At 47.7% G+C, this 20,814-nt stretch overlaps 2 protein-coding genes across 16 annotated transcripts in view; one reads left to right on the forward strand and one right to left on the reverse strand.

The window, feature by feature from the left end:
* The window catches only part of LOC111834279 (voltage-dependent L-type calcium channel subunit beta-2), a 58,419-nt gene extending 47,503 nt beyond the window's left edge, over positions 1–10,916 (forward strand). For 6 of the 9 annotated variants that reach the window (XM_023793373.2, XM_023793377.2, XM_023793378.2 and 3 more), the window contains 8 exons: positions 701–834; positions 2,410–2,490; positions 2,591–2,649; positions 3,308–3,417; positions 5,420–5,571; positions 6,056–6,151; positions 6,778–6,960; positions 7,866–10,916. In XM_023793373.2, the coding sequence (XP_023649141.1) occupies positions 701–834; positions 2,410–2,490; positions 2,591–2,649; positions 3,308–3,417; positions 5,420–5,571; positions 6,056–6,151; positions 6,778–6,960; positions 7,866–8,498 (1,448 nt within the window). In that variant the 3' untranslated portion in view covers positions 8,499–10,916. Of the gene's footprint in view, positions 1–700; positions 835–1,032; positions 1,053–2,409; positions 2,491–2,590; positions 2,650–3,307; positions 3,418–5,419; positions 5,572–6,055; positions 6,152–6,777; positions 6,961–7,865 lie in introns of all 9 variants that reach the window. The other 3 variants (XM_023793376.2, XM_023793380.2, XM_023793382.2) reach the window with 1 other exon arrangement.
* Positions 10,917–12,401: 1,485 nt separating this feature from the next.
* On the reverse strand, positions 12,402–19,702 carry nsun6 (NOP2/Sun RNA methyltransferase 6). 7 transcript variants are annotated; one of them, XM_072710773.1, is made up of 13 exons: positions 19,646–19,702; positions 19,240–19,303; positions 19,028–19,128; positions 18,654–18,809; positions 18,218–18,309; positions 17,592–17,698; positions 16,886–17,039; positions 16,723–16,804; positions 15,818–15,937; positions 15,508–15,691; positions 15,313–15,473; positions 13,523–13,648; positions 12,402–13,064 (listed from the first exon to the last, which is right to left on the reverse strand). In XM_072710773.1, the coding sequence occupies exons 2-13, from the start codon at positions 19,256–19,258 to the stop codon at positions 12,873–12,875; spliced, it is 1,494 nt and encodes a 497-aa protein (XP_072566874.1). In that variant the 5' UTR covers positions 19,259–19,303; positions 19,646–19,702; the 3' UTR covers positions 12,402–12,872. The 7 variants fall into 7 exon arrangements, with proteins under 7 accessions (XP_072566874.1, XP_072566875.1, XP_072566877.1 ...); XM_072710774.1 differs by having other exon boundaries at positions 19,577–19,664; XM_072710776.1 differs by having other exon boundaries at positions 15,313–15,461; positions 15,544–15,691; positions 18,218–18,306; positions 19,240–19,679.
* Between the last annotated feature and the right edge of the window lie 1,112 nt (positions 19,703–20,814).

Consider the following 20,814-nt stretch of genomic DNA (forward strand, 5'->3'; position numbering starts at 1 on the left):
TGCATGAATCTATATTTAGGTTTTGTGTGTGTGTGTGTGTGTGTATATATGTACACATACACACATACTCACGCACATACATACAGTATAAAGAATACGGTTAGGGTGGAATCAGTTCAGTAACTAGTGACATTTAGGTTGTTGGTAACTATATATAATACACAGTTCATATAACTGTAATAGAAATAATTGCCACAATAGCATACAGTAACATGACTTTGTTGTACTGTAGCAGTATTCAAATAGTAATGTGGTGTGTATATATAGTACACTCTAGTACTCTACTATAGAACTATGTCACTATACTCCAGTACTGTATATAGGACAATACTATAGTCACTATACTCTAATACTGTACTATTCTACAGTACTGTACTATAAAACTATATGTTACGATGTTCTAGTACCATACTACAGAACTATACCTCACAAAGCTGTTGCACAATGCTATACTATTGCACTGTATTATGACTCTGGACATAAGTTTAACATAAACTACTTTGATCTAAAATGCATGATACTGTACCTGTTATATAAATGACCAGATAGGTTTAGAAATATGATTCCAGAACTGCTCCTGTAAAAACAGTGATATTTACATAGATTCGCCTCTCCAGCCTGCCATTTTCTGTCTCTGGGGCCCCTCCCATGTCCCGCCTTTGGCCCGGCATGTGACAGTCCCCTGTCTGTCTGTGCGTAGCCATTGACATAGACGCAGCGGGCTTAGAGGCAGAGGACAGTGACCTCCCGGCCCAGCAGCGGTCCCCCAAAGCCAGCCCAAACAGTGTCATGTCACCCCTAGCAAAAGAGAAAAGAATGCCCTTCTTTAAGAAGGTAACGGCCCTATCGACGCCCCCCCCCTGCCTGCCCGCCCGCCTGTCCGCGCGGCTTCCTGCCTGTATCTGCTGAGCGTGGCCAAACCACCCCCACCCCCCACCCCAGCCATCCCCGCACGTGGTCCCATGGGACGCTTGCATCACGCATGCCAACCTTAATCACTCTCTTTCTTCTCCTCCTTCCGCATTTCCTTAGCTAAGCTGAAGCAGAAGTCGGTAAGTATATGGAACGTGGCCTCCGTGACGTCCATGACCTCCGTGACCTCAGTGGCCTCTGACCTTTACTGTCATTTTTTTTAACAGATAAGACTTTTTCTCCCTTTTCCTCACCCGTCTTTGTCCCCCCGCCCACGTTTGGTGACGCTTATGAAGGTGGACCTCATTGTACGCTGAAAAAAATAAGATTTGGGCTCTTTGTATCTTTGGACTTGCAGTCTTTAATTTTCCTCAGTAATTCTTGATTCTGGCAGCCAGAATCCCAGGAACGGGTCTGAGGTAGGACTGCTGGGCTGCTTATCGGGGCACCACAGGACACCCCAGGGATGTTTCTGTTGTGTAACAGTAGAGCAGAATGTTATCCACCAAATAGAGGTTTTCTGAACTGAAAGTTCTGGTTAGTTCTAGGTCAGCTGGATCTGGGTAAAGTGATTATACATATTAAAATATATATGAAAACTTTTCCCACTTTATAGATGTAGGAAATAAAGGCTGTGAAATTTTCCTCTTAGGCGATTTTCCCTCCTTTTCTGTGACATTCCTGCGATTGCCTACCATCCTACCATCCCTCCCACAGGCAAGCTGAGTACCCCCTGTTCACAATCCCGGGCGGGACTGAAAACAAAGTGTCATACAATTAGGAATTCCTCTCCATTTTCATAGCTCGATGGGGCAAAGATCAGACAGTCTCCGCCTGCATATAGGGGGCGCTGTCATTACACTTGCTGCATTAATGCAGGGTCTTCGAACAGATCCAACTGCCCTACAATTTTCGAGTCTGCTCTTATCATCCTCTAGGCGCCAACATCAAGGGAAATCAATATGACCATTTAGCCCACTTGTGCAGCTCCTCGGAAAAGTCCAGAATTAGAGCCCATCTTAAAGCTACGGCGGCAGTGCCCCCCCAGGCGTGGCTCTAATAATAGCCCCGCCCCTAGAGGGGGTCGTGCTGTTTGTGGCATGCAGGGTACAGTGTGGTCTCTTTGCTCTGTATATGCAGTGTTCTCTCTGGTGTCCCGCTTCCAGCAGTGACCTTTGACCCCATGGGTGTTCCTGAAGTCCCCCCCCTGGCTCCAGCTGCGCATTGAGATGAACATTCCTGCACGTTTCCCACAATCCCCCCCCCCCTTTCAGGTGCACATGCACCATCAAACAGAACTCTCTGGAATATCAGGGAACCCACAAAAAAATAACACCCCCCCACCCCCCAGAATAGGCTGGGTACAGTTTGATGGGATGTTTGGCTCATTGTTCAGAAGGGCATTGAGTGATTTGGGGGTGGGGGGGGGGTGGGGGAGTGGATGGCTTGATGGCGATTGCATTGGTGATGTGTAACTGCTGCTGTTCTCCGCTTTAGACGGAGCACGTGCCCCCATACGACGTCGTGCCTTCCATGCGACCTGTGGTCCTCGTTGGGCCTTCGCTGAAGGGGTATGAGGTCAGGAACCCCCCCCCCCCCATTGCCTTCTGGCTTTACGCTGTCCGTGGAAGTTTGTCAAGATATTTCTGAGCCATACTCTCCATGTTATTCCTTTCAGGTGACAGACATGATGCAGAAGGCATTATTTGACTTTCTGAAGCACCGATTTGAGGGAAGGTGAGTCCCCCCCCCCCATTTTTGTTTTTCCAGCCTCGGCTTCCCACCCCGGATTTCCATAGGCCAGGAAATGGGCACTGTGTGTTATGGCTTCACTCTCAGGAGCATTCTGCTTAAATGGACTTTTGATTGACTTCCTGTTTCTTTGGAATCTAACAGTCTGTCTCTCATCAGAGCAGGATCTCTCTCTCTCTTTCTCCCTCTCTCTCTTTCTTTCTCTTACACTGGGTAGCAGTGAGGGACTTTATGAAAGAGCACTATCTGGTATTCTGCCCTCCCCAGAGGCACTGCCGAACGTGGCCCCTTGCGTCTTTAGCTGCTCGGAGATGTCATGGGGTTGTGTTTCATTTCCTTAATAGGATAGGCGTGATGGGCAAACCCCCATCCTCTTCTGCTTGCATTTATTGGCCCTGAAGGAGGGGGAGTGGGACTGTTTACTTAATTCAGCCATTTAGACTCAAGTTTAGATGGATATTTGAATCCCACCTCCATATATGCTGATTAACTGACTTAAGCAAAATTCTTTCGGGGAGGGGAAAGGCCACTGAGAAATGCATGTGTTGAGGGTTGGGGGTGTCCTGTAATTATATTCCTTCACCATCCCACTTCCCAGAAGAGACTGTCACTGCCCATATGTTTGTCACCTTCCCTTTGGCAGGATATCCATCACGCGAGTCACAGCAGACATCTCGCTGGCCAAGCGTTCTGTGCTGAACAATCCCAGCAAGCATGCCATCATCGAGCGCTCCAACACCCGCTCCAATCTAGGTAAGGGTCCTCCTGCTGCCTGACACCCCTTCAAATCTGAATAAAGATCATTCTGTCCCTCAGTGTCCCCTCAAATATGGGTAAGGTTCCTCCCCTCCCTCACAGCTCCCTCCAATTTGGGTAGGGGCCCTCTTGTGCCCTGACGCAAGCCTCAAATCTAGGTAATAGTCTACTGTATCCTACCACCCTCTAAAATCAGAGTAACATTCATTCCGTTTCCTGACACCTCAAATGTTGGTAATGGCCCTTCCATCCCAACTCCCCCCTTTATGGCTAAGGGTTATCCTGTAACCAGACACCACCTGTCCTCCAGTGCCTACTTGAATCTGGGTATGGGTTATCCTGCACCCAGAAACCACCTATCCTCCAGTGCCCACTTGAATCTGGCTAAGGGTTATCCTGTACCCAGAAACCACCTATCCTCCGGTTCAAACTTGAATTGGGTAAGGGTTATCCTGTACCCAGGTACCCTGCAGAATTTGGGTACAGGTCTCCCATTTCTTGACACTCCCTCAAATCTGGTTAAGGGTTCTCCCATACCCTGACATCCCCTTGTATCTATGAATGGGTCTTCTCTGTACGCTGTCACTCTCTCAAATTTCGGTAGGGGTCCCCCTTGATTCTGAGTAAGGATTCTCCCATCTCTCTGCACTTTCTTGAAGTGCCATCTTGTACTCTGACACCCCCTCAAATCTGCACCCTTATCTCCTCTCAAATCTGACTAAGGATCCTCCCATCTTCTGACACCCCTTAGATCTGGGTAAGGGTCCTATCATCACCTGACACCCCCTTGAATCTGGGTAAAGGGTCCCCCGTATCCCGACACCTTCTCGAATTAATTTAGAGTCTAATATTTACTGTACTGATCCCAGGATTTTGTATGATTTAGACACCACTCAACAGTGAAGCCTCACCCTGTATTTCATTATCGCTCTTATCACCAGTCTTTGTAGATATGTCAGACGAGCTTTTAATGTTTATCAAAGTTATTAAAAATGCTTTATGTATCTCGCTGTGTCACGTTGAATCAGAAGAGAGGTAATCTCTTGCATGACGGCACATTATGGTCTTTTTCCATCCTGCGCCACTTCGCCAAGACCTGTGGACGGACTCGATGCCTATCAGGAGCTGTCAAAGTGCCTGCTTTGAGATCGTAGCTTGTTTACTGATTAGAGGCAGGGGCAGATCAAAGAGGTCTGTTTTTAATTAATGGTCTACTCATTGGCAAGAGGGGGAACTGACTGAATCTCACCATTGCGGGAAGAGAATGGTGATTACGTGCGGTTAGGGCCCTTCTGATTTTGGCAGGGCCGTTTTTGGATATATAATGAAAGCAAGATGGCTGCTGCCAAACCCCTTAGTGGGGGCGGTAATCTGTCATCGGCCGACTACCATAATCAGCACCGCAGAACTCTTGGCGTAACGCTTTGTGCTTTAGCGGAGACTGTATGTGCCCAAGGACTCGCAACACAAAAGAATGGACAGTTTTTTTAGTGCAGTTTTGCTACTGCTGCAGCGGAGGGTAGTTTAGGTAAGTCCTGCCACGTGCTGTTCCCGGCTCTCCTGTCCTCAGCGACCCAGCTCAGGATTAACGTGGTTCCGCTCGTTCCCAGCTTGTGGTGTTTCTGGGCCAAGGTCCAAACCGCGACCGCTCTTGAGCATATACCCGGCCTCCCCCTCATGGATGAATGTGTGACCAGTGGCTTGAGTACACCTTTCTCCATCCCCTGATTCCTATCGCTTATGCTATTATTTTTTAAAAGAATACCGTAATGTCTCCGGACATTGTTCATCCATTTGGTGTCTGGTGCATCCCATGGTGCTGGTTACCACCCTGGTGTGTCTAGAAATGCAAATCGGAGACCTTCAATCAGCTTCATCAAGGCCAACATCTCCATTCCAATATCCAATGTGAATTTCCTGGAGCAGAAATGGTTGCACCGCCCGCATGGGTGGTGTCTTTCAGTCCGCGGGGTGTTACAGCCGATCTCTGTCCCCACAGCTGAGGTGCAGAGCGAGATCGAGCGCATCTTTGAGCTGGCCAGGACCCTGCAGCTGGTGGTGCTGGATGCAGACACCATCAACCACCCTGCCCAGCTGGGGAAGACCTCACTAGCACCCATCATTGTCTATGTCAAAATCTCATCCCCCAAGGTAAACACACACACACACATCCCCCCTCCACCTGCCCCATTTCAGTTTGTGTCTGTATCACCCTCATTAACTAGGCAGCCAGATCATGGCAGCAGGCCAAACGGTCCTTATCTGTCACTGTGATGCAACATGTGTCCAAGAGGTCCTTGGGGGTGAGTGCTTTAGGAAAAAGGAAATTAGTTCATCCAATCCCAGGAATGTGGGGTGGGGGGGTGGGGGCTGATCCCATCCCAGGAGTGAGGGAGCGGGCTGATCCCATTCCAGGAGTGGGGGACAACCTTTTGATTGAGTCCTAGATCGTTGGATCTTGGTTGCCTGTAACGATGTAGCTGGACACCCCTAAAATACAGGTGTCCAGCAGAGTGATGGACTATTCCATTTGAGGTCATCCTCCTTACAGTGCTCATTCTCTCCTCATTCCCACTGCAGGAGTGCTGCAGCCTTTCAGTAACTGTACGCTCTGTCCTCTTCTGTGCCCGTACAGGTCCTTCAGAGGCTCATCAAGTCTAGGGGGAAATCCCAGGCCAAACACCTGAACGTCCAGATGGTGGCAGCGGATAAGCTGGCGCAGTGCCCACCCGTGAGTGCCAGCCTTCCCACGAGACCTCACGGTGACCTCTGACCCCTCTCAGCGTGACCTGATTCATCCTCAGAGGCACAAACACAGTTTAGGTCAAAAACATTTTGGAAGCATCTTAGTCCACTACAAAGTACACTGAAACCATGAAAGGGGCTATTGTTTTCAGTGCTTTGGGGTTATTTTTAAATGGATGGAAGACTCAACAGCTGTCAGTGAATATTCATGTGAACATCCCACAGCATGCCTGACTGGGATGATTCTAGAATTTTTAAGGGGGGGGGGGGGCATAAGAAGGGTCATAATTCATACAGAAATGCTGACCTTGTCCTTAGTCAATGGTATATTTTGAATTAGTGAGTGACAGTGCAAGAGGCACTACGTGGGCCAATCAGCTTTCAGCCTGAGCATGTTCCCCTAAAGCCCGCCCCTGTGTACACCCTCTGGTGCCTGACCTAGCTTTCAGGAGAGTCGGCTTGAGAGGTCACCATTCTTGGTTTTACTGGTCCGATTCCAGTTCAAAACCTCTCTCTGTTCCTTTAACTACCATAATGTACCAGTTTACACGTGTCCAACTGCTAATTTTAGTAAACAACCTTTTCTTCACTGCCCCCCCACTCCCCAAAAAGGAGATGTTTGATATCATCCTGGATGAGAACCAGCTGGAGGACGCATGTGAGCATATGGCCGAATACCTGGAGACCTACTGGAAATCCACCCACCCGTCCAGCTGCAGCCCCGCCAACTCGCTGGCGGCTAAGCTGGATGCCAATACTGTGCCCTCAAGCCCTGCCCCCGTCGCCAGCCTGCAGGTACGTGATGGGGGGGGGGGGGGTCTTTGGGTCTCATCAAGGAGGACACATTGTGATGAGGTATACCCTTTCAGAGGTCCAGTAACTACTTGGAGAGCGCAAAATATCCTGGGATACAATAAGGTGCTTAGCTGTTACTGGCTGGATCTTTAGGTATTATTTTAAATAACTGGTCCGATTTGATAGCTTCAGACTATGCGGTTAGGAAGGGAAGGGGTAACGAGCGAGCCGGGCACTGGACTTACCCCCTTCTCCTCAGAGTAGCTGCTCTGAATTTTTGTGCATTAAATGCATTAACAGTGTGTTCAATGTGTGAAGGACATTTGATTTCCTTATACAATTTTACAATTACTACAATATCATTTCAGCTGCTTTTTACATTTACACATTTTTATAGTAATAAGTAACAACCCATGAGGTAACATTTCTGAAGCAGTACTTGCTATATATTCCACTCTGATTGTACAGTTTTGTGTTCATCCTTCTCTAGGAAATTCTCTGTGAAATTGACTTACATGGTAGATGTGGTCTTTTATTCAGTGGCGGGACGTTTGTGGTGATCTTATGTGTTGTACTGTGCATTTCTGTCATGTTTTTGTCACTGGGACCTTGTGGGCCGACCACATGGGCCGAACCTTGTCCATTAAATTGCACCTGCTACTCTTGTCAGTTGAAGAACATGATTGACATGCAGGGCCGGCCCAACACTATTCAGGGCCCTAAGCAAAATGTGATTAACCTGGTTGTCATTTATTATCTCCTTTCTCATTCTGATGGGCTGATTGGATGGGGGCCCCCTGGTGGCCACTAGACCCTAAGCAGTCGCCTACTTTGCTTACACGTTGGGCCGGCCCTGTTGACATGCTAGGCTAACGTTGCTAACAGACTGTGTGTTGCTAACGCAGGGCTCTGGGGGCGTGCAGAAGGCTGACAAAGCCGGAGGGGACAGAAAGGCGTCACGGGAGGAGCACACATGCCACACGGAGGCCGAGGCTGGTGGCGACAGGCCCCAGGCGCCGGAACTTTCCCGGCGGGCACAGCACACGCATCACCGTTCCTCCTCCACACGGACAGAGCACCACAACCACCATCACCATCACCACCGGAGCAGCAGCAGCAAGTCGGGCCGGCGCCTGTCCCGGCAGGAGACGCTGGACCTGGAGACGCCGGAGAGCCGGGACTCGGCCTACATAGAGCCCCGCGAGGAGCTTCCCGAGGAGGAGCAGGCAGCGGTGGGGCCAGGTGCAGGCGCGGCATCACGGCACGAGGAAGCGGGTCACCACGAGCACAACCACCATCATCATCATCACCATCACCACCATCGTCACCATCACCGCAGTGACAGCCGTGACCACGAGCAGGACCACAACGAACGTAACAGGCAGCGAGGGCACCACTCTCGGGGGACCCGGGAGCATCACCATCATCATTACTACCGGGACCGGGACCGGGACCGGGACCGAGACCGCGATGGGGAGGCGCAGTCCCGGAAACGGGGGGACACCAGCGAATGGACCAGAGACGCTTATGCCCAATAGTGCCTGTCTTCACATCCGCCTCTGCTAGGACCCGGCGGGACCCTCCTCGGACCCTGATGCAGGCTCCATGGCGATAGTTGCTATGGCAACAGTTTCTGTGGCAACGCCCGTATCCACTTCAATAGCAGCATAGTTTTTTTTTGTTTTTCTTTTTTTAGGAGGACGAAAAAAAGTCTGTACGCTTCCGTGGGTCTATGCCCGCACGAGAACACTCAAAGGTATCCACGTTTCGAGCACATATCCGCACACGCGTGTGTGTGTCTGTGTGACTGCTGTTCTGTGTGCTGTGTTCCAGTTATGAGCAACATGTGCGTGTCAAGTTGCGGTAAAATGTGAAATCTAAACCGTAAGGGATAAGTTTGTGATATAATGTTGAGATATGCAGCACATACAGCAAAATATATTATGTTTATCACCACTTTCATATATGCAATTCTGTGCATTCGTTTTGGAATGTTTTTACAATACATGTATTCTTTGGGGTGGGTACTAGTATAGAGGCATAAAATGGCATATTGGGGGGGCGGGGGCAACACTTTTAGGAAAATAATATCCGCAATATATTTTGATGTGTGTTAAGGAGATAATCTTTATATTTTTAGACTTCATTTTTAATCGTAGAAGCCTTTTTTGTGAAGGTTGTGCTGGTATATTTTCTGTTTCTTTTTCTTTCTGTTGTGAACGCCCCCCCGTTGCAAATAGACTACTGTTTCATGAAGTGGGGGGCTGGGGGGGGGGGGGGGTGGGCGGTGAGTGAGAAACACCCACCAGGGTTTCGAGAAGCTTCCGTCTGCATGGGTCATGTCCGTTTAGTCACGGTTCATGTTATGCAACTTTTGTTTGTGTTTAAATGTAACATTTAAGTTTACTGTTGTTTTTGTCTGTTTGTCGTTGTATCTTCTGTCTTCTGGATCTCGTGATTGTCTTCTGGTCCTCTGACAGCTCCTGGTGTCCTTCTGGAGGATATCAGCAGTCTTGCCTTACAAGACGATAGCGGTATTGCTATGTGATGCTAACCAGCACAGTCCAGCCTGTGTAGATTGGGGTAGGGGTGGTGGGGGGGGGGGGGGTTTGTGACACGCATGCACACATTCACACCACACACTTGGTACCCCACCGTATGACCGGGGCATGGGTGGCCTATCGATCGAGAACATCAGGGTCACCTTGTTCGTGCTGCGTAGCACCAATGGAATTCCCAGTAGACCTTGTACCATATGGGGGCCTCCCAGTACGAGCCTGGCCTTCTGGAAGGGAGAGGTTTGAGGGCAGCCCCCTTTTTGCCTGAAAGATGTTCTCCACAGGCAGACTGCAGGAGTCATAAATTTGTCCATACTCTAAAACAGGGGTGTCAAACTCCAGTCCTGGGGGGCCGGAGCCCTGTGTAGCTTAATTCTTTCCCTGTTCCATTCAGCTCAAGAGCTTGAGCTGTGATTCAGCTCAAGCGATGTGTGGTAATTAGCACGAGGAGGTGCAAGGAGTTGAATCAGGTGTGTTAAATGAGGGGAAACCAAAAATGTGCAGGGCTCTGGCCCCCCAGGACTGGAGTTTGACATGCCTGGACTAAAAAAAATGGAAAAAAATAACCTTCAAAAACAACTGCAGTGATGTGGTGGAAAGATGGTGGGCATCTTATAGATGATCTTCTTTCATAAGTGATTGGAATGTCTCACCTTTTCACTACAAAGCAAACTGGATGTAACTGGTCTGTACTTCCTATACACAAACACACACAGACACATATGCAAAACACACTTATATGCCTGTTTTTCTCTTGCATTGAAGATTTTAGTCATACATTTGGATCTTTCTGGACCCTTTTCTAAGCCTTCTGTCCAAGTTTCATCATACGTGACCAGAAAAGTCTGTGCTGGGTACTCTACATGTCCAATTGTTCAAGAGCTTTTAAATATATATATATTTTTGGTCAGTTTATATGCATTTGTATATAATTCATGAATGCCTTTGTAGAGGAACTCGTAGGAAAGGTTGCACTGTAAAATCGATTTTAACTTATTTATTTAACTGTCCGTTCTGTAGCTGTGACTTACATGCTCATATTCTAAAACAACCATGGCAACTAGAACCATGGCAACAAGGAATTACTACTTCCTGTTCATCCTCTGTTCATTTTCTGTTCAGTTTAAACCAGGACTGCATGACATCGCTGTTTGAGTCTCATTTAACACGCACATCTCTCTTTTTGGTGTGAACTGCCAGCACTATCACTCCACTGACGACTTCATTTAATTTCGTTCAGTTTTCTCGGCTTTCATTTGTTTTGTTGTTGTTTTATTTTGTTCGGTCCTGCCACTCCACAGCACTGGTAGAATTCCATGTTTGTAAGAATGTACATTTTGAATGTACATAGATGTATAAAAAAAAGAAATAAACTTGTCGACACAGACGCAAACGAAAGTGGCTTTTGTTTCGAAGTCTGACTTGATCTCCATCTCAACCTCGGTGCTTTAAAAGCCTTTTGAATTATTCATTTTATTTATTTATATGCTGATTTTGAAATTGAATTTCAGATTTGTCTGGGCAGCAGGCTAAGGAATTAGATCAGAGATCTGGAATCAACATTAAGTGGGACGTTACTGTTTCTGCCTTGAGTTGGATTTCCGGCTTCTTTTTTGAAGTTTATTGCCTAAAATGTGCAAAATAAACATTCATATAGGCTAAGGCCTAGTTTCATTGGTGCACAGACACCTCTTAGCTTCAGAGCCTTCGCTATTGGCTCGGTACCCAGGTGGAGGCGGGGCTTTCCACTAGTTGTCACCACAAGTATGCCAGACTAAAACAGGTCTTCATCACAAACACCCCCAGCTTTGCACCGGTAAATATTTTTAACGTAAGTATTGGTGTGACTAATGTTACAAGTGTACATGCTCGTGGGAGGCCTGGATGGGAAGCGGAAAGTTCTGGAAGAACGTCCTCTGACACGTAATTCATATGGATCTATGAGTATCTCTGCGTGTATTATTCCTGTCTCTGGGAAACCCACCCCAAATTAAGGTAATTATTGGGTAAATATTGATAAACACACCAAGCGTTTTTCTGTGGTAAAAATTGGGCTTTGAGTTGTATTGTTTTCACACAGCCTGTGACCCCTTTATGGAATTAACAGTGTCAGGGGGTGGGTGGTGCTTTTGCTGGCCTGATATTCTTATATTTGCATCTAAATTGAAACTATGCGGTCAAGCAAAGACAACTAGAGAAATTATAAGTTCGGATAGGAGTGGGGTGGCAGTAAGATTGTACCGGAACCTCTGCCTCTGGTGTGTTTTACCCATGACTTCAGCTGGGTTTGTTTTTAAAATGGTTTAAATGGGACATACAACCCCCCCCCCCTCCCCTCCCCTCCCCTCCCCTAGCAGGACAGAACACACGTCTGTGGATGCAGAGGTAAGAGGCATGTGCCCAGACTGGGGCTGTTACTGGACAAACATTGGGGGTCACCATGGCAACCCTCACCACAATCACTTGAGTGCCAGTGCCAAAATGACCCCCCCTCCCCCCCCACTCACTTCCTGCCAGGAAGTCTGAAGATCATTTCTGGGTGCTTTTCCCAGCCTAATATGTTTGTAGTTCTTAACCTTTACCACCGGCAGCCAGTGAAACGTAGGGTAAGAATAACCTGAGATAAACACCGGTCCACATGCGTAATGCCCGGGGCAGTGTTTCCGCTCCAGCTCAGCAAACCTGTGTCAGGTGCTCACTGTCCTGAATGTATGGGAGCTGGGAAGGGACAAAAATATAGACTGACTGGGGGTCCCTGTGGACTGGGTGTAGAAATAGTGGTCTGGAGGACGGCTTAAGTAGCAGTTCGGATACCAACAGCAACTTGCGCACATTAATCAATCACACACGGGCTGTCATTCAAAAAAAGACCACCACTCAAAGGACTGCAGAAATGTTTATTTCAGTAGTACTACAAAAATAAATAAATACAGCAAAATAAGCAGTGTTCAAAATAAGCCCCACGCAGAACCTGCCCTCTAAAAATAATCCTCAGTCCTGTCGCCGCCCGGTAAAGACGCGATTCGAGTGATAAATCACTTTCTCCTCCGTTCTCAAACTTCCCCGTCTGCCGTCACGTAGCCGTTGCCATGACAGCCGTGCCGTCACCATCTCCAAGACAACCATGGGTGGGGTGGGGGGGGGGGGGCATGAGCCATCCGTATATGGTGTTCCTGGCCAGTGGTGTCACGTGGGGATGGTTTCCGGAAAAAAAAACAGAGCCGCTGGTCAGCGAGACGGAAAACGTGAAGGTGTCGTGATTCGTACTTCACTCTTGCTGGCTTCCTGAGCTGCTTGTCACGTGACCGGGAGGTGCTGCCATGGGTTCCTCCCCCCTCTGGGGTGGGCTGGCGCTCAGGTCTTCTGGAACTTGGCTATGAAGAAGCCGATGGTGTCTGCGTTGGCCTGCCGGAGGATGCTGCTTTGGTCTCTCCCCGCCAGGCCCGAGTCACTGGGCTCATGGCACGGGCTAAACCTCTGGACCAGGCGGCGCTGGTCATTTGATAGGCCTGCCCCCGGCATCCCTTCTCCTCCGATGTGCGGGATCTGGATGGTCCAAAAAAACAGTTTGTTCTAGGCCAGTTTAACATTGCGTTAACGTTTGGCTGCACACACCCTCTTAACTGATCTCGCGCTAAGTATAAGGCGCCTATTAGAACGAAACGATTAATAAAATCAGAGGCGAAGGCTGAGAGGCAGAGCAAGACAGTTCAGCGGGCCGGCTTTGGGTCACCCAAGAGCTGGGTCAGGAAAAGAGGCTTCTAGAAGTTTCTATAAACACAGTGGGGATGCATTCCAGGACCTTATGGTAAACACGGCTACACGAAAGCTTCTGAACCCTGAACGCATGATTCTTCGAATGCCACAGTGGCCCGGATCATCTCAGGGAATCCACCCCCCAACCTGACGCTGGGAGCCAGCTGGGCCATCTCCGAATTTAGGCATCCAAGTTTGGGCTCAGACCCCATGGTGAACCCCCCCCCCCAGCCAGGACGCCCGCCCACCTGCAGCTGCAGCGTCAGGTCCGGGAAGGTGGAGAGCGCCCAGGCCACTTGCTCCTCGTTCTCTGCCAGGGTGACGGTGCAGGTACTGTACACCAGGGTGCCGCTCCTCCGCAGCAGCCGCACGGCCTGATGGGAAGGCGCACATCACGCTGACAGCCAAGCCTTTTAAGCTGAACATTACAGGCTCGAGTGCCAGGAAGTTCCCCGCCGAGTCTCTTCAGTACAAATTCCCAGTTTGAATGGGTAACATCACACTTCCACTCTGTTAACGATACCATTTACTGGTAAAAACTTAACTGATCGAACCCGTAAAAATGAGCAGAACCACTAAGACTTGGTAGGAACTAAATGCCCAGATTTAGCTGAAAACCTCACGGTTTGAGACCCAGGGGAGGAATGGTTATTGTAGTCAAACTGGGCAGAGTTACTTCAGCAGAAATATCTAGATGAATAGATAGATAAATGGTGTCTTTGGTAAATCTGCCTGCAACACGGCCAGTTTCTGAAGAAGTGCTTTAAACACAGTAGAGAGCGGAGACCTCCCCACAGTAATCTGGACGTTTATTTAAGCACATCATCCAAACGAAGTTTAGCATCTCGCAAGTTAGGCTTCAGTGGTCATGCTGCCCCCTGCTGGTGGTGCTGTCACTGCTCATGCAGTAATTCCTACTACAGTGTCAAACGGGGCAAAAAAACATCACGCTACAGTAGTTCCTAACTAGGGTTGCAAAGGGCTGGAAAATTTCTGGAAATTTTCCTGAAACTTTCCGTTCCATGGGAAGTTAAGCTGGGGAATTTTGGAAATATTCCTCATTAGAAACTTTCCATGGGAATTAACGGGAAAGTATGGGAATTAACAAGAATATTCCTAGAATTTTGCAACCCTATTCCTAACCCATCTGGTTTTCAGCAGCTCATCCAGTGCAAGGTTGCAGAGGGCCTGGAGCCTATCTCAGGAAATTATGGGGTGTGAGGAAGGGGGGCCGTTCCATCACAGGAGATGGTAATTTGTAATTATATCTTTGTGGGGACTCTAATCTTTCTATGGGGAAAACTCTAATCGCAACATGACAACCATAACTCCTACCCAGCCCTAACCTTAACCATAAGTGACCAAAACCAAAATAAAAGACTTTTACTTTTTTGATTACATTGAGATCTTTGTGGGGACCTGAAAAATGGTCCCCACAATGTAAAAAAATAAATAAAAAATAACAGGTTTTTATTACATTGTGGGGGACATTTGGTGGATTGGCACCAAAACCGATCCCAAATATCGGATCGGTGCAACTCTACTCCAGCCCTGGATAAGTGAGGCAAAAACCGCTACTTACCGAGCCTCCAATCTGGCCCTTGTTTCATTTAAAATGTCATCTACACAAATAAATATGATATACAGCAAACCACTTGAAATCACGACATAAAGTAAGGGTAAATTATAAATATTGAGCAGGTTAGGACAGGTTAGGACTTCCTGCGATCAGAAGGTCGCTGGTTTAAATCCCCGGGTCGGCAGAGTGATGTCATAATTGGGCCCTTGATCAAAGCCCTTGACCCCCAGTTACCCCAGGGACTGGCTGACTCGACTCTCAAAGTCAATGTACGTCGCTTTAAATAAATGCTCTTGCTAAATAAATGAAATGTAAATGTAATCAGTGGCTGGCTAACAGCTCACAAAACTGCATCTCCTTAATTAGGGGGATGAAACTGGGAGAGAGTGCCCGCAGATGACCCCTAGAGTGAGGCCGGGGTCACATGGGCGTGACCATGTGACCCGTGGAGACACGTACTGCATGGAAGAGCTTGCGCTGCAGAGGCTGGTAGGACGTGACCTCACGCAGGCTCAAGGGGCAGGCCATGTTGGGCCTCTGGCCCAGGCCGCTGCAGGGGGCGTCCAGCAGAACCCTGTCGAAACTCTCTGGGGGGAAGGGTGGCCCGCCTGGAGCACGAGAAGGGGGGGGACATGTGGGGTGAATGGCCGCTAAAAGCTAGGGGTGTCACATCATGGCTGGGGGTCCCACCATTGCCTGGAACCTGGGCCTGGTCGGCACACACAGCCCGGATACTGTTGAAACAGTAAGCCGTGATACAATCCAACTCCAGGGTCGAGGCGTTCTGGCGAATCCGCTCCACCTTGCTGGCAATCTTATCCAAAGCGATTACTTCCCCCTAGTGGGGGAGGTATAGTATGAGTATGTGCATATGGCGCAATGGCGGCATCTGGTGGTAGCGTGGTGTAACACAAGGAAGGTCCATTGTTGCAGAATTCAGTTTAAACTGCATACGACTGGTTACCTGATCCCCCATCAGGGCGGCGATGTGCGAGGTCTTCCCCCCAGGGGCTGCGCACATGTCCAGAATCCTCTCACCTGGCTGTGGACCCAACACATGGCTCACCACCACCGAAGGTAGGTTCTGGTTCCCCCAGACAGACAGGTAAAGGAAAAGACACAAGGGACAAGCAGCGTCATCCACAAAACACTGAACACCATCTTGGACCTAGAAGTCAAAAGCTACAGAATATAAAGTTCCCTCCATAATGTTTGGGACAAAGACACATTTTTCCTTGATTTAACCTTCTGCTCCACAGTTTAAAATTTCACATCAAACAATTCAGACGTGATTAAAGTGCACATTCCAGACTTTAACAGTCCATCTTATCTGCTCAAGTTCCACTAAATGACGGCGCTTCATCCTGCAACAAGATAATGATCCCAAAACATACTGCTAAGGCAACAAGGGAATATTTCAAAGCTAAAAAAAATGGAAAACTCTTGAATGGCCAAGCAATCACCCGATTTGATTCCAGTTAAGCATGCCTTGCATATGCTGGAGAGGAAACTTAAAGGCACAAGTCTCCAAAACAAGGAGGAGAAAGACACTCAGCACCTGCTGATGTCTATGAATCGCAGATCTCAAGCAGTCACTGCATGCCGGGGACATGCAATGAAGTACTGAACATGACTGCTGTAATATACACACCACTGCTATGTCCCGAACATTAAGGTCCCCTGAAACGAGGGGGATTATGCATAAATAGTGTTGTAATTTCTACACAGTGAAACCGAAATGTACACAAATAATTTTAAATTAAAATCTGGAATGTGCACTTCAATCACGCCCCCTAGCCACCTCCCAGCCCCTTGAAGACCCCTGCTATGGATGGCCGGCCCTTTCCTGTCCCCCGGGTCCCAGCATACCTGCAGGAAGACGAGTCTGGGCAGGAGGCCGTCGAAACTGGGGCTGTGGTAAACAGGCTCCTGCACCCTCACTGCCACCCCCCTGCAAGGACAGACAGTGTTATTCCCGGGGGTCGTCCTCTCCTTGCCCCAGCTGGGTCCCCCCCATCAAGCCGCCACCCACCTGACTGGCTCATCCGCCTGGAAGATCGCCGCGCGGCTCATCACAGCAATCCCGTTACCCAGAAAAACCTTCCTGCCCTGGAACTCCGTCGCCCCCCGCGTGCACCTGCCCTCGACGTCGGAGCAAACTGCAACCGAATCCCCAGCCTTCATGTCTGTGGGCGAGAGCCTGCAGGTCAATAACCCCCCCCTGCACCGGCCACCTGTACTGTCGATCAAATGTCACCTAATTATAATGCTAGACAATAGTCTGCTTTCAGGTAAGCCACGGATCTGTTATTTCAAATATAATGCCCAGTTAACGTGAAAAGATCTTACAGCGTGATATTAGCATATAATATATAACTCACCAGCATTGTACTTCGAGAGGAAGTGAAATTACAAATAGTGGACTTCCGGACTGTTTGAGGCATGTATAACAATTGAATTAAGAATTTAATCTTACAATATTAGTTTGGCAGGTGTTTTTAACCAAAATGAGATAAAACTGAGAAAGCAGGACCAGCCATGTTGCTTGAGCAATTAGGGGTTATGAACCTTGATCAGGGGCCCAATGGTGTCATCACTCTGCTGACCCTGGGATTTGAACCTATGACCTTCCGGTCACAGACACATCTCTCATGCACTAGGTTAGTCTCCCTTTCTTTTCCTCTGTCACTCTCACCCACTCACATATGCACACACACACACTCACAACCTGCATTTACATTTAGGGGCAGACAAAACACCAGGCGCGAAGACGTTAGCCCCCCGCAGGACGGAATTCCCACACTGTGCTCCTACGATGACCTCTGACCTCTGCGGGCAGACAGACCTGGGTGGGGAGGGGGTGGGGGGTGGAGAGGATGAGCCGTGAATGCTAGGACAGGCCTTAAACTCACCCCAGATACCACACTCCTGCTCATACAACTGCAGTCCATAATTAAAATTAAAGCTTAACTTAATGAAAAGCATGAAGTTAAGTAACTAGTTAACAACCCCGACAATTTTGGCACCATAGACGGGATTCTGCTGAATTTTGACATTTCATATGCAGGGACAGTGCCATTGTTTACCGACACACAAACCACTCAAACCGTTAGCCACAAACAGTCAGTATGCTAAATATTAATGAAATAAATGCGTTCCCTTTCAAGGAGATGCTGAAGCTGCGTGTTCGACTGACCAGCCAGCTAGCTTCAATATCCTGACTCTAAGTACTAGCTATCTATTTCGTTTTTGAAACATCTGGGTGGGGGGAGGGGGGGAAATAACTTTTTGAGAAGGGCCCCAGAAACAACAAGCCCCCCCCCACCCACCCCGTGCAGGGAGGCTTCCTACGCTTTGTACTTACAGGGGTCCGGTGACAGGAATGAGCAGAACATCGGGAACTTGCGGGTGTGTAAATATTGGGACTGGCCCCCTGCCTGAGGACCATGCCACCTGCTGGTGAAACAGATAAATGCTTCTCCATTTGTATGCATTCCGTTCTCCAAACAAGCAGTGACAGACACACCCATCTCCCTCTTTTATTTACAGGCCGCTTAATTCTTAACGGCTGATCTGGCGACCAGGGGCCAGTTTCAGGATGCAGGATTTCTTGCTTAGCCGAATAGCTTGTCGGATTTAAGGTACCTCAGTTTAAAAAGACTTTTTCCTCGATCACGCACATTTAGCCCAGACTACCTTAAATCTGACATAGGCCCCAGAGCAGAGCCAAGGGCCCCCACAAACTGGGAGAACCAATAATGACCGATTCCCAGACCATGTGATCATACTCCAGCCAATACCTTTTGGAGCTCATCCACCAGCTGGTCTCTGATGGTCTCCAGGGACTCCAGGTGGGTGCTGGCTCGCACGCAGGTGAAGCCCGGGGGGTGGGACAGGTAGGTGAGGAGCTCCTCGAACTTTTTATCTGCCTCCAGTTCACCCACTTCCGCCAGCAACTGGACACAACATGGATAATGCGTCAAAAAAGGCTCATCGCTGGCAGTCTTTTAAAACAACGTCCTACTCACCCTCATCTTATCATGTGGCTTAGTTCAGCTTCCTGGATGTTATACACGGAGTTTGTCTCATTGATTAAGCTGAGGCGCAGTGTCTAGGTATGCGCTTCGGTCTTTGCAATAACATCAGCACGAAAAGTCACAGGGAAAAGCCTCACCTCTTTATTTTGAAATGCATTACTGAGGTACTGACGAACTTCTGGCTTCAACTTAAGTTTTGGTAAAACTGACACAGTCCTCGTGCATGATTCCCCAAACGCTGCCAGGTGAAAACAGGATAAACGGGTCGTTAAGTCCATTTTACCTTCTATTGCATTTAAATTTACTTTTGTGCAACATGGACGTTATACGATAACAGGTTGTAGAGTACCTTGCATCACTGTCCTCATCTAAAACACGTAGTTTCTGGGGTCTCCGAAATGCTGTCACAGAACCTGCACGTAAAAAGTCTCTTTCGGGGTGTTTTCCAATTTCAAATCATGACAATACATGTCCATTTTAACGATCCTTCCTTCTTATCTCATCACCAGTTAAAAGCATCAATCACTATCAGATTGACATAATTACTGAATAAAATCTCGCACGGACTCTTGATCCCATCCATCTGTATTTTTGTAGGCAGATACTTTTAATGGCCCCACATGACAGACTTTAAACGAAAAATAATATAACGCTACATGTCACATAGTATACAAAGCAATTTGTACCACACTGCACTGGCGCTCGATCAATTTTAAAGAGCAATCCGGAGTAAAAACCAAAGCTTCCTACGTTACCCTTCGGAGAACGCATGTACAGGATATCCGTGTCGGGGCCAGTTGACTGCTGCCTTCTCATTGGCTAAGTGCTTAATCGCGGAGATGTCTGGGAGTTTTAGTTTTTTTCTTCTTTTGCCCAGATGTGTAGTTTAACCCTGCTAGCTAATATCTTGTGAGCGGCGCGCTGAGGTACTGTATTAACAACAGCACCACTAAATCACATGAGACCCTGAGAAGACCAAACTCCAGTACAGTCATTTTCATCACCATTTCAAAGCAACTGAACCTGAAATATAAAACACACCAACGTTTTGAACGTTTCGTCCAGTCACCATAACAAACCTAGTACCAAGTCGTCGGTGGCCGAGTCTGAGTCCAAGCAACCAGGGATCGAGTCCAAGTTAAGTACAAAACTTATAAAAGGCCAGGGACGTTCAGAAATAGTCCACATATGGCAGAATGTATTAACTGTTGTCAGAAGTACCCTGACGAAAGAATAAAGAAGACCGCTTCCTCTCCAGTACCCATTTTTCCATTGCCCATAGACTGTTTAGTTGTAGTCATATTCGATTCCTTTAAAAAAGAGGCGAGGACCTTCTGATGGAGAAAGCCAAACACACTCATGTGTGACATGAGTAGCCTTTAAAATACTTTTTAGACAAATATATAGTAAAGAATTTGTAGTAATGTTGTTGCACTTCAGGAGTTCAGGAGTAATGAACCTTAATTGCCAATGTAAGGCAATGTGAATGACACAGAATGTGTCAACTAGAAAAAAAACGTAATGTACGTATTTGGTAATATATTCGATCTTATATCTTATTATTGTAACATGGTGTAAATCACCACTATTCACTAGCAGAAAATAATTACATGTGCAGGCTACACAGTACCATTATTATTATATTAGTATTTTAACTTCAAGAACTGGACTGTGTTTCCACTGATTTAAAAACATGGGCCTACCTACCTAGCCAAGATCCAAAATTTTGCATATTAATGTTAAGTAGGCCTACCTAACTTCTGGTACAACATTTGCAATAATTTTAATTATTTTAAAAGGATAATAATTAATTATTTCTTTGCATACATTATTTCGTTGCATATTAATTTTAAGGAGGCCTACCTAACTTCTGGTACAACATTTGCAATAATTTTAAAAGCATAATAATTAAATAATTATTTAT

Source organism: Paramormyrops kingsleyae, chromosome 4 (genome assembly GCF_048594095.1).
Source record: "Paramormyrops kingsleyae isolate MSU_618 chromosome 4, PKINGS_0.4, whole genome shotgun sequence".
Lineage (NCBI taxonomy): Eukaryota > Metazoa > Chordata > Actinopteri > Osteoglossiformes > Mormyridae > Paramormyrops > Paramormyrops kingsleyae.

Coding starts and splice junctions, on each gene's coding strand:
- nsun6 (XM_072710773.1), bottom strand. Junction 15,938..16,722: donor CCAGACTCGTCTTCCTGCAG/GTATGCTGGGAC, acceptor TGGGGGAACCAG/AACCTACCTTCGGTGGTGGT. Junction 15,692..15,817: donor CCGCCCTGATGGGGGATCAG/GTAACCAGTCGT, acceptor CTCCCCCACTAG/GGGGAAGTAATCGCTTTGGA.